At 42.7% G+C, this 15,806-nt stretch overlaps 1 protein-coding gene across 1 annotated transcript in view; it reads left to right on the forward strand.

The window, feature by feature from the left end:
• RNF150 (ring finger protein 150) overlaps positions 1-15,806 on the forward strand; it is a 165,953-nt gene that overhangs the window by 135,413 nt on the left and 14,734 nt on the right. The window contains exons 5-6 of the mRNA XM_083173272.1: positions 4,076-4,172; positions 8,349-8,556. Of these exons, the coding sequence (XP_083029398.1) occupies positions 4,076-4,172; positions 8,349-8,556 (305 nt within the window). The remainder of the gene's footprint in view (positions 1-4,075; positions 4,173-8,348; positions 8,557-15,806) is intronic.

A 15,806-nucleotide genomic window follows, 5' to 3' on the forward strand; every position in this document is an offset into this window, starting at 1 on the left:
GCGAGCGCAGCGGATACCTTCACAGGTATCCGCGTCCCCTCGCGGGCTTCACAGGTGTCCGTTCCCCTCGCGGGGCTCGCTGGGGTATGAAAAGGTCATAGGACGCGTACCGCCGCCCCTCGCGGGCTCGCCACGCTTCGGGTTCGCGTTGATAGTGGGGTGGTACAGCCTCAAAAATGCCATTTGGGGGCCATTGAACATGTTTCATAATAATTTCAATGCATTTGGATGCTTTTCTGTTAAAAGTCGCATGCGATCAAATCGCATGCGATCACATGCAATGCGATTGCATGCGATTTTGTAAAAAACGTTAAAAACCTGCAAAAATTGCATCCCATCGCATGCCACTATATATGGCATGCGATGGGAGCCGTGATAATCCACAAGTACCTGAATTTGTACTGCAATCAGATCTGAATAAGGGCAATAGGACAGTGTAGAGAAAGAAGTGCACAAAGACAGCACATTTGTTTATGATTTTTACAATATCTTATATATTTCTTCACATTGCACCTTACATCTTGCTGGTCTTCAGCTATTTTAGTATGTAGATAAATAAAAGTTAATTTTTTATTCTATAATTGTATCTGACCTATAGAAGAATGTGAATTATTCCATTATCTGTCCATTGAGTGCCCCAACAAAGGAATACTATCTTCTTGTTTCCGGGTTGACTGTACCAGTTATACCTGTGAGCTCCACCTGACATACACTAGGCTATTCAACAATTTATGAATAATTAGTAATAAACATTATAGGAATGGACTGTTTATTGAAGATACAGTAGGAACTAAAATATGTGCAGACAACCCTAACTCTGTTTCAAACCATTTTTCCGCACCTTCCTAAAACTTTAGCACAGTACTCTATATAGGCCAGATGTAATACGCCTTGAAAAGTGATAAACTGGAGAGTGATAAACCACCAACCAATCGGCTCCTAACTGTCATTTTTCAAACATGGCCTGAAATGATTAGATGAGATGGTTAGATGATTGGGTGGTAGTTTATCACTCTCCACTTTATCACTTTTCAAGCGTAGTACATCTGGCCCTATGTGTGTGTGTACGTACGTACGTACATACATACATACATACATGGTGTGAGCTGTAGTCTTTCTGTCCATGGACAGTGATCCTATAGATCAGTCGCTGTCTGCCCTGTTTTCTGCTTATACCTGTTTGATGGACTCAACCAGTGGTGTAATAATGGCAATGCAGCCCAAGCGGTGGCTTGGGGGAGCATGCGCTACCTGGCGCATGGTCTCTGCAGATTACCATATATACTCGAGTATAAGCCTACTTTTTCAGAACACTTTTTATGCTGAAAAAAGCCCCCCTCGGCTTATACTCGAGTGAGGGTCCCACTTGAGTCAATAAGTTTTCCCATTTTTTTTGTTGTAAAATTAGGTGCCTCTGCTTATATTCGGGTCGTCTTATACTCGAGTATATACGGTACATGCATTTTGGCGGTGTGCATGGAAGCTTCTGAAAATGGGCATTTAGAAATGGCCACCACCTTGGCGGAGACAGATAATAGAGGTCCGATTATCAGGGGAACGCAGCATGTCGGATTCTAGGAATATTTGCCCACCTGCAAGCAAGTAACCCCTGGCAATGAGCAAGAAAGATGTATATAAATTGTATGGTATGGAATATTTGGTCGACCCAAGAAAGGTAGACACTCCTTGGGTCGACACCAGAAGGGTGACAGGCAGAAGGTCGACAGAGTCCTTAGGTCAGCCGGCAGAAGATCAACAATGCAGAAGGCCAACACAATTTTTTGGATTTTTTTAGGCGTCTACATCTAGACTTCTAGTTCTGGACACTAAGTGTACAGCAGCCCTCGCAATGCTCGCTACTATTCTCCCTCCATGCCCTAGTGGATGGTAGGGCCTGTTCTAGAATCACAGTGGGGGGAAAAATAAAAAAATCTGTGTCGACCTTCTGCATTGTCGACCTTCCACCGGTCGACCTAAGGATACTGTCTACCTTCTGCCTATTGACCTTCCGGTGTCCATCTAAGGAGTGTCGACCTAACGACAGCATCCCAGATTGTAAGCTTGCGAGCAGGGCCCTCCTACTTCTGTGTTGGTTTGTTACTCCCTAGTTTGTCTTATCACCGTTTCCAATTGTAAAGTGCAACGGAATAGGCTGCACTATATAAGAAAGTGTAAAGAAATAAATTAATAAATATGAATGCAGATGGTTGCCAGTTATTTGATGCCAAGATCTCATTGCCTCAAAGGAGTATGTACACTTAATTGAAAGTTCTGGAATATCCGTTCATTTCAAAGTATTGCCTACAGCATGAATATAATTCATTACTGCTTTCTAGGTATTGATGTCAAATTGTTTCTGAAAATTGCCCTTTTTATACCATAGCGATACTAACAGGTGATTTCAGTATATACTGTACAATGTTTCTCTTTTTCTCTCTATTTATAGCCATGTGGATAATTATCTTGCAAATAATAGAAGCATCCTTGCAGTCAATGGCACAAAAGCATGTTCCCAAATGAATCCAGACTTTCTACCTTCAAGTAATAAATATCATATAAAACTGGGAAAGGTTTTATTACATGGGAAGAGATAGACATCTTACTCGAATGGAAGATGTTAAACTTGATCCCTTACAGTCACGCCAAGAAAGTCAGGATTTGTGGCAGATCCAGAAATCACAGCAGTGACATACAAACCCAGAGTACCCTTAATGCGTTTCATCCAAGCAGGACTTTATCAAAGATTTCCAGTCTCCAAATGTAAACATTCAATAAAGTCCTGCTAGGACGAAACGCATCAAAGTCTTCATATCACAAAACATTATTAATGCTGCCTACATATGTCCCCTTTTGCAGTTAGCACTTCTATATAACCCTAAAGTTTTCATCTGTCATTTTGGGAAACACTGCAGCAAAGATTTGTTGTAGTCGAAAAATCTTGTAAAATAGCTTCTGATTAACCAGCCGACATAATGGAACTACTATTTGTCCCATTAGATAATGGTGTGATGCTTCTACTGCCCCATTAACAACTCTATGCAGTGCCACTAGCTCCTTACAAGTACATGCATTTATACTTTCTATCAGTCTGATTTATTGAATTTTATATTGTTTTATGTTTAATGTTTCTGTATCTGGACACACCATGCCTTGATTGATGACTCTTTTATATATATATACATGTACATGTATTTTATGTATTTATACTACACAATCTTGACTAAGCAAGAGAAACACTGGGAGATTTTGGCTAACCTTCTAGGGGACTCTCTAGTCAAAATCTCCTGCCAAAATCTCACCGTGTGGAACCCCTTTAGTGTTCCTAACATTGTAACAGCTTTATTTCCTGTTCTGTCAGGAACCATACACTGTTCTAGCAGCATTGGCTAAGTCTTTTATACCATTGCCAGTTAGCATGATGTACCCATTTTCCTTAGGATCAATTGAACAATAGGGAGCAGCCGTGGTTGTGTTGAATCTTCACCTATTTTATGCTTTTTATTGAAATTAAAAATAAAAGTTCCTCTTTTGCATGGCATGTACTGACACATACCTCCCAACTGTCCCGATATCAGCAGGACAGTATCGATAATCACACTGCCCCGCCATCCCATCCGCCGGCCACGCTGTCTCGCGCGGGTGGCGGGAAGGCTAGGGGAGCCTGTGATCACCCACTGCTCTGCTCCACAAAGAAGTGAGGGAACCATGAATATATGACATGCGCACAGTTTCTAGTTAGGGGTGGGAAGTTAGGGCTAGGCTGCAGAAGGGGTGAGTTGAGATTACACTACTTACCTATTTTGGGGGGGGGGATTTTGAACATCAGGATTCTGACCGTCAGCATTCCGAGCAATGGGATTTCATACCCAAACCCGTTAAACCATATTCAAGAACTAACTGTTACTGTGCTAATTGTTAATGTCCTATATACACTAATAGAAATGTAGTCACATCAATCATTTACTTGCAAACAATATATATATATCTGCTCTGGGTACTGTATTTGCTGCTCTGTAATATGTATGTCTGCTCTATAGTGAGTTCATATGTTGTTGTTATCCTGTCATTACTGCAGGCATCTCTTCCACAAGTCATGTGTGGACCCTTGGTTATTAGATCACCGCACCTGTCCAATGTGTAAGATGAACATCCTCAAAGCTCTGGGCATACCGGTAAGAATATAGGACAATAATCACATTTTGGGGTATATTCACTGCCGCCGGCGAGGGGGTTGGTGAAAATGGCTTCTTTTCGGAGGGGATCGCTGAAAACAAGCCATCCTCGCCGTCTGATCCGCTAGCTGTGTTCAGTATTTCGGCAAAATCCTCATTGTTCCCTCAAATGACGAGGTTCGCCATGAGCCATTCCACCTTGCTGAAAAGAACCAGCAAGGTGGAAACGCCGAGTGTAGGGGACACCGTTGAATACTCTGACGGTGACCTATCGGCACTGCTCACCGTATAGCTTGACGTCAGGCTCGTCGGCACCATTGAATATACCCCTTTAAGTCTCCCGGTAAAAGTGAGAAGGATGTAGCTGGATACTATTGCTAGAGTTGCTATTCAAAGTTTTTATTTCCCCTACATACAGAACCAGATGATTACCAATTCCTTTTTGCCTCTATGATGTCACTGCTCTAGATATAGACAGCGTTCATGCAAATATTGGCTCAGTGTAAACTGAATGCCTGGATTGTGTGGAGGTTTTTTTTTTTTTTTTTTTTATAAATATTATCACCACCTCAATTCTTATAGTGTGTACACATGGTAAGATTTGGCTTCCGATGTTCCCGATATAGTGAACATCGAAAGCCATATCGCATGCAAATCGCATGCTTTTTTAGGGCTTGCAAGCCGGATGCGTGCTCCCGTGTGAGTGCAAATCGGCAGCCAGATAGAGGGAAGGCAAGACTATATAGTGCAGATCTTAAGTGTGTGGCATCTGTTTGCTGGATCCCACCTCTCACCTGTTTGATTCCAACTTTGGCAAGAACATGGCCAGATTAGAGTGAACTACACAGAGGTGAAAGTACAGGGCATTCAATGCATCCTGTAGCTGTTATATAACAAACCAGAGATTTGTATTCTGAGAGCTTTTTTACCCCAGGACATTAGCATGTGATTGATCACTAGGGCTCTCAGCACGTCAATAATGGTTTCATAACTAGCATTATGTGAGAGGTTGATACATCACAAATGCCAAGTCCATGAAGCTAGCTTACTGCTTACATTTTATAGACAGTGGCTGTGGTGTTTTAGTCTGAATTTGATTGGTTGCAATAATTCAAACCTTGTAAAACTCAGTTGCTAAAGTTTTTTTTAGCATGACACAGGACTCTCCCAGACAGCTAAATACTGACTCAAAAATCTATGCATTTTCCCAATTAAAAATTGTACACATTTATTTATTTATTTACAGTTTCTTATATAGCGCAGCAGATTTTGTTGCGCTGTACAAACGTTGATAACACTGAAAGAACAAACTGGGTAAAACAGATATACAAGTACATGGAGGAAGGAGGACCCTGCTACAAGCGTACATCATTAAAATATTTTGATTCAAATATTGCTTTAATGCATATGCCAACGTTAAGGGATAAAAAATGTCTGTTTAGACATATAACCAATCTCGTATGTCTGATCATTTGTATTGTACTTTATGTAAAGAGGGAAATTTACTAAAGGAAATTTGAAAAAAAAATAGGTGTATTTGTATCCAGAAATACACTTATTTTTTTACATTTACTATCCCGAAAATATGGCAATTCGTATTCGTATTGATAGCACATCAATACGAATACGAATTGCCGTAATTTCGGGATAGTAAATGTCAAAAATAAGTGTATTTCTGGATACAAATACAACTATTTTTTTTTTACAAATTTCCTTTAGTAAATTTCCCCCAAAGTGTCTGGAGGCATCAGACCATTCAAACGTTGCTGAAGTATGTTTTATATAATGTGTGCAATTTACTATTGTGATTGCCCTCAGTCTGTCTGGAGTTTCATTCTTTGGGGCATATCATATGTACATTTAGAAGCCCCTTGCCAGTATGCAGAGCTGGACCTATGTTCCTCCATTATACCCCTTTCACATCGCACTTAATTACAGAGTTTGTGCCGGTTTCTTGCCGGTTCGACACGGTAATTGGTACGATGTGAAAGGGGTTAATGGGTCCAGTAAAACGGTAGCAACACGGCAATACGAACCAGTAAAAATTAAGGGTCCTTACTGGTGCGTTGCTTTGCGGTGTGAACAGGTTAATTGGGTCAAGCCACCCATTTCCCATTCACACTATGGTGGATGCAGTGCTTGAAAAAGCATCAGCTCTAAGCGCTGCCTCCGCCCTTGATGATGCTCTGCCCCATTATTGGTGATCCGCTAAAGCGATCTGAACAGCGCAAAATGCAGGGTCGCACCAGGACTGAACTGTTTCAAAGTCCCGGTGCGACCCTGCATTTTGCGATGTGAAATATATATATATATATCATATGTGCCAGTTTGGCACCTAGTATATGCGCCAAGTTGTGTCTTAATAGCAGTGATCTTTTACCCAGATAATGGGATTTGAAATCTGAGCATGCGTGCTTCCTCTGGTAACAGCCTCTTCCACACATACAGTATATGTCATATTGGGATGCTGTGAAGATCCCGCTGATAGGATTCCTGCCGTTGGAATACTGATGCTGGCACCCTCAAGAACAGCGCTAGAAACCAAACATAGAGCCGCTGCTGGTGTATGCTAACACTTGTAGAATAACATGTTTAATCAAGCAAGGACTTGATAAACTTCAAGTGCTGCTATGCCATGTCACTGTAATTGTCACCAATGAAACATATTTCAACCAATCACAAGTAACATAGAAACATAGAATTTGACAGGAGATAAGAACCGCTTGGTCCATCTAGTCTGCCCCTTTTTTAAACATGTTACCTCAAACCATATTTGATCCTTATTTTTTTGTAAGGATATCAATATGCCTATCCCAAGCATGTTTAAATTGTACTACTGTATTTGCCTCTACCACCTCTGATGGGAGGCTATTCCACTTATCTACTACTCTTTCTGTGAAGTAATTCTTCCTCAAATATCCCCTGAATCTTCCTCCCTCTAGTCTCAGTGCATGTCCTCGTGTTCTGTTGCTCCTCTTCCTGAGAAGAATGTCTCCCACCTGTACCTTGTTAAAACCCTTGATATATTTGAAAGTTTCTATCATGACCCCCCTTTCCCTTCTCTGCTCTAAAGTATACATATTAAGATCTTTTAGTCTTTCCTGGTACGTTTTGTGATGTAGGCCATGCACCATTTTAGTTGCCCTTCTTTGTACAGTCTCTAATGTATTTATATCCTTCTGGAGATATGGCCTCCAGAACTGAACACAATACTCTAGATGAGGTCGTACCAATGACCTATACAGTGGCATTATTACTTCTTTCTTTCTACTGCTGATACCTCTCCCTATGCAACCAAGCATCTGACTTGCCTTCTTCATTGCTTTGTTACATTGCCTACCTGCCTTTAAGTCCCCTGAAATAATGACACCTAGATCCCTCTCTTCCTCAGTAGTTTCCATTATAGTGCCATTTATACTATATTTAGTCTTTGGATTTTTGCAACCCAAGTGCATGATTTTGCATTTTTTGGCATTAAACTGTAGTTGCCATGCTCTTGACCATTCCTCTAATCTACCTAGATCATCAATCATTTGTTTTACCCCTCCTGGTGTGTCTACCCTGTTGCATACCTTTGTGTCATCTGCAAAAAGGCACATTTTACCCTCAATTCCATTTGCAATATCACCAATAAAGATATTAAAAAGCACTGGTCCAAGTACATATCCCTGGGGTACTCCACTTGTAACCTTTCCCTCCTTTGACTGTACTCCGTCATCATCAGCCATCATGTGCACATTTATTGAGCTTTTCTCTTACATACAGTATCTATTGTCAACACATTTCAATTGGTTTTCTGCCCAGCAGAGGGAAATCACTGTTTACTACTGGATTTTAAGCAAATAATTAGCAGATTAGATAAATTATTTAATTTATTTATGGTGATATATGGCTATGCTAAATTGCCCATTGATACATTTTCCATGACTACTCTGTACGATCTATAGAAATGCTTATGGCATACACGCTACAATGCCAAGATTGTATCCACTGTCAGCTATCCAAACGGACAGACAAGAAATTGAAGTAAGAAGAAAAGTTTGTATGTTATTAAAAATGGAGAGCTATTATTATGCATTTCTATGAAATACATAAATGTGTACTGGTTATCAGTTTTCTTTGTGTATATGTATGCCGAAAAAATGATAGTCTCTATTTTATTTTTTATCCCAACAGCCTAATGCAGATTGTTTAGATGACATCACTCCAGACTTTGATGGTTCTGTAGGACCACCAACCAATCAAATTACAGGAGCCAGTGATGTTACTGTGAACGAGAGTTCAGTAGGTGTAGATCCCACTGTCCGTACGGTGGGTGTCCTACAGATTATCCAAGATGCAGATGTACTTCCGCAGGTCGGCGAGGTCAGCTACACTGCAAGCAGTGAGTACTCACTAATGTTAATGAAAATTATCATTTTGGAAAAATGTGTTGTTACTTCACTGTCACTCAGGGCCGGTGCAAGGCACCGGAGCGCCCCAGGCGAGTCGGGGTGGGGGCGCCCCGGTGCCGGGGGGAGGGAGGGGGTGGGGGGGTGGTACCTGTATAAAAAATTGCTGCCCCGGCGTCCCTGCAGTGCTGGGGCGGTCAGGGGTGTCCGTGCCGTAGGGGTACCTGCGGCGCCGTCATGTGTATAAAGCTGGCTGCAGCCGGCGGGGTCCCTGTAGTGAATAGCAAATAACTAGCGCTTCCGGCGCCGCCGCGCGCATAGCGCTAGTTATTTGCTATATACTACAGGGACCCCGCCGGCCACAGCCAGCTTTATACACATGACGGCGCCGCAGGTACCCCTACGGCACGGACACCCCTGACCGCCCCAGCACTGCAGGGACGCCGGGGCAGCAATTTTTTTACACAGTTCGCTGGGGGTGAGGGGCGAACTGCCGCCCTCCAGGTGCCGGCGCCCTAGGCAAATGACTAGAGCTGCCTAGTGGTGGTGCCGGCCCTGCTGTCACTTAGTAAGCAGTCTCTTGTACTTGGTTGATAATTAGAAATGTAAGAATTTTAAGCGGCTTTGTCAGATCTAACTACAGTAAGAAGTGGATTGTCACATCATGTTTCATTGTGAACTAAGAGACATGTAGGGGGAAATTTACTAAAGGAAATTTGTAAAAAAAATAGGTGTATTTGTATTTAGAAATACACTTATTTTTGACATTTACTATCCCGAAAATACGGCAATTCATATTCGTATTGATGTGCTATCAATACGAATACGAATTGCCGTATTTTCGGGATAGTAAATGTCAAAAATAAGTGTATTTCTAAATACAAATACACCTATTTTTTACAAATTTCCTTTAGTAAATTTCCCCCGTAATGTATTACTGAATGCGCCCACATGTCAGAGATACTAATTTATTTATAACTCGTCATAAACCCAAACCTTTTTTTTATGCAATCAGTCTGTTTTTGGAATTTCATCCTTAAAGAAGCCTCCACTGTTAATTTATTTATTCACATCACCGGTAGCGTAACTATAAATTTTTACATTTTTCTCCCCCCTGCAGAAATTTTCACCCTAAAATGACAGCAAATTCATTGTTTCTAGTTGTTATAGGACCCAAGATCTATGGTGTACATTTTACTTCTACATTGCCACCATTCCTCATATGGGAGATCTTCACAAAAGTTGAAAATGGGGCAATGGTGGGTGAATTTATGTGACAAGAGGAGAGTCGAGAAGGCATAGTTTGCATAAATGTCACATTCTCTCCTTGCTAAATGCATTCCAAGCCTCTCCGCTTCTCTTATACCTGCTCTCTATATATAACGTGAAGGTCATGGTTGACCAGAAGAAAGAGGTTAAAATAAGATAACCACTTCTGGAAAATATGTTCCAAATGAAAAACTTTACGAACAAAAGAACAGACATGGCTGCCTAGAAAGATTCCATGTGGTTCACCTTGGCACTGCCCCATATCATTACTGTTGTTACATAACAGTAAGATATAGATAAATATATAGATACAGTAAGATACATAGAGGTGTATCTAAAAGGGTTGGGTACGAAATGCCGGTGGTCAGTATCCCGACCGCCAAAATCCCAACAGCTGAATGCCAATGGTCACAGTGCTCATGTATCCCTATACCTCTTCTAGGCCTATACCTAGCCTTTATACTGGCTACACATCTAACGATTTATCTGTCTGGTGGGAACAACAATCTGGTAATATAGGGGAGCAAATGACAATCAACCATTATCTTCCAGGGTATGGGTCATTGGGTCGACCCATATTAGGTCGACATGCATTGGGTTGACCACAGAAGCTTGATGTGGCTTAGTCGACACATGAATTACAGGGTTGACAGGGTTGGGAGGTCGACACAAGCATTAGGTCGACAGTCAAAAGGTTGACATGTGTTTTTCACGTTTTCTTTCTGTCCCAGATGTAGACAAAGTTGACATGGACACCGTCAATGTGTACTGCATCTTCTCGCATGACTCGCTATGCTTTCCATGCTTTGGGCATGATGCCTCACTGCGCTTGGCACGATCAACCTAAGCCATGTCAACCTTCAGTGGTCGACCCAATGCATGTCGACCTTATAATGGGTTGACCTAATGACCATATAGCTTCATCCAAATGCTGGAAACACACAATGGTCATTAAGAAAATTTGTCCAAACAGTCATTTTTGGGTGTCTTGTCTAGTGTTTCAGAGCAAAGGGTTATTGTTATTTGTTTCCATACATTACCAGACTTTGGCAACCTAACCCAAACCGCCCCCTCCTGCACCCTAACCTTAACCGCCCCCTCCACCGGAGCAAGATGATAGGTTGAAACTGTCTATGTCAACAGTCAGTACATGAACAAAGGTTGACATGCACTCTACCTTCCATGTGGATTACTATTGGAAACCGAAAAGTGTCCAAAACACAGTGGTAGGGGAGTGGAGTAGGGGGTCCACTACTCAGGTGTCGACTTTGACATAAAAAAAATAACCTTACATGTATGTTGATCTTTTCATATGTTAATTTTTTCCCCACGTCGACCATTTGCTAGTGTTGACCTTCTGCATGTTGATCTAGACACCGTTGACCATATGATCCACACACCACCTCCGCAGCCTAATACTTACTCTAATACTCACTACTGGGATCTGTTGGAAATGTGACCATCAGGACTCCGCTGTCAGTATACTGGGGGGGGGGTATATTTATTTAGCACCTTCTAGAAGATAATAGAATCTGATTGGTTGCTTTGGGCAACATCACATCTTCAATAGAACTCCCATCTTAGTAAATTTACCCCTGACGGTCAAGAACCTGACATCACATCTAATGAATTGTGTATATTAAATGTCATAGATTTGTTTGTTATTCTTTGATATATATAAAAGCACTTATGTGTAAAAATCACGTCCTGGCAAGTGGCAATAAAGGAAAGACCATTTTATTGACATGAAATAGAGACATAAAGCATGTGACATTTGCTATTATGGGCATTAACCCCTTCAGCGGTGGCTTTTTGTTTTTTAGAGAGCGCTCCCCACATGACAGGTTTTTTTTTGGAGAGCGCTCCCTAAAAAAGAAAATCACAGCTGAATGTCCAGGGGCCGGGCAGCAGGAGGAAGGGGCCGGGCAGCGGCTAAAGCTGAGCTCCTCCCTCAGCTTAGTGGCGCTGCCCAGCGCCAAGGAGGGGAAGAGTGGCAATCCCGGAAATTTTGCGGGAATGCCAGTGTTAGCACTGAAGCATAACCCAGAAAATATCCAGGATTACCACTGAAGGAGTTAATCATACCCCTTTTCCATCTGCAAGCCGGGTCGCACCCGGGATTTTGTACCCGGCTACAACCTGGGTGCGACCCGGCTTGCAAACCCATTCACACTAGAGTCCCCACCCGGCATAATGCCGGGCATGTGACGTCACCGGGAGGTGGGGTTGGGGAGGTGCATGAATGCATCTCCCAGTGCCAGCTTTTGCACTGTAGTGAACGGGACCCAGGTCGCATTGACCCCGGTTACCCGTTTACACTACACAGTGACCCAGGTTGAACCCGTGTTCAACCCTGGTCGCTACCTGGGTAGAAATGCCGAGTCTCACGACCTGGGTTATTTCTACAGGGATCGTTTTCACCTGCCTAAAATCCCGGGTTTTATTATTTTGATATTTAGGCTAGTGGAATAAGAGGAAGGCATGCTGTATGGCAAGGAGGGTATGGTTCATAAGGTTGACCACAGGAAGGTCAACATACATTGGGTCTACCACCGACGGTAGTCAGGCTTTAGGTCGACACCCTGAAATTGGCGACGTGGGTCTGGGTTATTCGATTGACACAAGCATTAGATCGACATGGGGAAGGTTGACATGGGTTTTTCATGTTTTTTTGTCCTGAATGTCGACACAGACAACATGGACACCGTATTGGTGCACCGCGTCCCCTCGCATGCTTCAGGCACGGTGCCTCGCTACGCTCAGTACACTATTTTATTCTCCCACCACACCTTAGTGCAGGGCTGGGCAACACCGGGCCTCCAGATGTTAGTGAACTACACATCCCAGGATGCTTTGCATTAGTTTTGCTATGTGGCCATGCTGAAACTGATGCAAGGCATGCTGGGATGTGTAGTTCATCAACATCTGGAGGGCCGGTGTTGCCCAGCCCTGCCTTAGTGGATGGTAGGGCATGAAATACCACCTGTTGGCTCCAACAAAAAAAATAGGAAAAACCTATGTCAACCTTTTGACTATCAACCTTCCTCATGTCGACCTAATGCTTGTGTCGAACGAATGACCCTGTCGAGCTAGACCCATGTTGACCTTTTGAGTGTGTCAACCTAAGGCCTGTCGACCTAGTGACCGTATACCAGCAAGGGAAGGACAAAGCAGCGACAAGAAATATCAAAGTGATAAAATAGAAGTGAGGAAGCGCATTGAATTGAGAGCAAACAGCTGCAGCAGTTAGATAATAGATAGGAATGTGTTACATCATGTTTAATCTACGAATTGTTTACGTTGACGTCTATAATGATAAGATATTGTGTCTGTTACTCACTCTCCTGTTTGATGTGCACTGGGTCCCATGACCTGGGGGGGGGGCATCGATGGAACAGAGGACACAGAACTTTATCTTTGTACCAGAGAACATATTTATCTGCTTACAGGGATTCGTATAGCAGCAGCCATGGGACCGCTTTTATTTATTCATTAAAATAACAGATGCAGAGAAACTATGTGGTGAAGGCTAATGGAAACTATTTGCTTTGAAACTGAATGGACTAATTTTCCTGAATGGTTTTATACTTTTTGTGTTGCTTTTTTGTATCTATGGTAACTTATGGTAAAAGCGTATTTATATTACTGTGTGCTGTAACCAAGAGAGTGATCAGCTGCATGTGTATAATCACTGTTTCCTTGCTGCTGAATGGAATCCTCTGGGTAGCAGCGTCTTAATTCCCTGGAATGGATACTTTGCTGTCATGGATCCAGATCTGCAAAATTAAAAGGTTTGGAACAATGTCACAAAGTTTCTTAGTGGGATGAGCTACCACTGTGGTGAGAACTATAGTTGCAGGCACCAGACTGATTAGGAGACAGGATACCTTGGGGGAAATTTACTAATACCCTGTTCTCACTGCCGCAAAAACCTGGGATTTTGCCTGGGTAAGCAGTAATTTCCCATGTCGTGTCTCAGTGTGAATGGATGTGAGTGAAATTCCCCGGGAATTGCACCAGTGTGAACATGCCTGAACTGGGTTTTTCACACAGGATGTGAAAAAGCAAGCTGATTGGGGAATGAGATCAGGTGACATGTGATGTCCATTTAATGCTGCGGAGAGGAGAGGAGACATGGGGCACTGGAGGGATGAGGAGGTGCTTGAGCTACTGGCTGTGAGAGGGGAGGAGGAAATAAAGAAGCAAGTGACTGGCACTGTCAAGGAGTCGACAACATATCAAAAATACTATCTGCCCATGGCATCCATAAAATACAGCAGCAGGCTGTGAACAAACTTAAAGCACTTCATAAGCAGTACTCCAAGGTGCATGATCTCAACCGGAGGAAGAGTGATGGTGCCCCTATGGACAATCAAAGCTGCTCTTTAAACAGCCAATCAAAGCTGTTCTTTCAACAGCCAATAAAAACGTCTCTTAGATTCCTCACACTTGTTGGCAGGGCAGACCTGGAAACCAGTGTGAATGGGGCAGACCCGGGAATTTCCCAGGTCCATTGTGCAGTGTGAAGGGGGTCTGCGAGCTGAGAGGATCTGTGCCCCGGCAAACACCCAGGATCAAAAGCCTGGGATTTTGCAGGGGCGGCAACGAGAACATGATTTAAGATGGGAGTTCGATTTCAAAATCAAAATATATACTTATTTGTTTAGCACCTTCTTAAAGATAATAGAAAGTATCTGATTGGTTGCTCATACCAGCATCTGGGAGTAGAAATAGAACTCCCATCTTAGTACATTTTCCCCCTTGTGTTAGTTTCAGTACCAAGTTTGTGCTTCCTGTAGTGTATTCCAGCCAGAGCACACTGTATAGGAAATAAAATATCCACCCTGCAACCAATGGCACTTCAGGCGGCTGTTTATTAATAATGTGACACCTATACTAGCATGACAGTACAACCATTGGATTTTTGCTATCATATGGAGGGTTGAGGTTTTGTACGTAAGCATCAGTGATGACATAAGGATGCTCTACGTCTATTTTAGTTTAGTTTATGGCAGGTACAGTATACTCAATAGCTGTCAAATATGTTCCTCACAATCATTTGCAGCTGCCGATTACTTTGGGGTTGTTATCTGCCAGTAACTGACCATTTGGCCCGCCATCCTGGCTTTGTTGTCAGGCCATGAGAAATGTCCCGTTATGGCGCACTAAGGCGTACTATATAGCAAAAGTGTGTAATTACACTGCTTCACAGCTGGGTGGCGACTGCTCCAATAATGAAAACGACAGTACAGTGCCGCAGATGGATATGTGAAGCACCATTGCCATTTACTGTCAGCCTTTGCTTCCACTTTACCTGTGTACAGTATGCAGAGCCTACTATAGATCCATAAGGGTGGGCTCCATTGTGTCCAATAGTCACTGCCCCCCATCAGTAATTATGCTTCATAGACGCTCATTCAGCCCCAGGGACTCAGTGACAAAATCTATGCCAAGCTTAACTCCAAAGGAGTGGACTAAACTCGGCAAACATTTCCCCAACGAGTCTCTGAGACTGAATGAGTATCTGCATAGCATAATTACTGTACAACACGGTGGCGGGCCAAGTCTATCGGCCACGAGGGAGCCCACCACCACCCAGCAACATTTACATTAAATACACTTTTTTTAATGTAATAATTTCACATACATTGCGACAAACCACGAGCGTAGCCCTGAGCACCAACAGCATTTAGGGCCTTATTTTGGTTCATTCTTTCTGACAAAATCCTTCTTAGATGGGCAAAACCATGTGCACTGCAGGGGGGGGCAGATGTAACATGTGCAGAGAGAATTAGATTTGGGTGAGTAATTTTGTTTCTGTGCAGGGAAAATACTGACTGCTTTCTTTTTACACTGCAATATAGATCTCACTTTGAAGTAAAACCCCACCCAAATCTAATTCTCTCTGCACATGTTACATCTGCCCCACCTGCAGTGCACATGGTTTTGCCCATCTAAGAAGGATTTTGTCAGA

Source organism: Crinia signifera, chromosome 1 (assembly GCF_055691185.1).
Source record: "Crinia signifera chromosome 1, ASM5569118v1, whole genome shotgun sequence".
In the NCBI taxonomy this organism is placed as follows: Eukaryota; Metazoa; Chordata; class Amphibia; order Anura; family Myobatrachidae; genus Crinia; species Crinia signifera.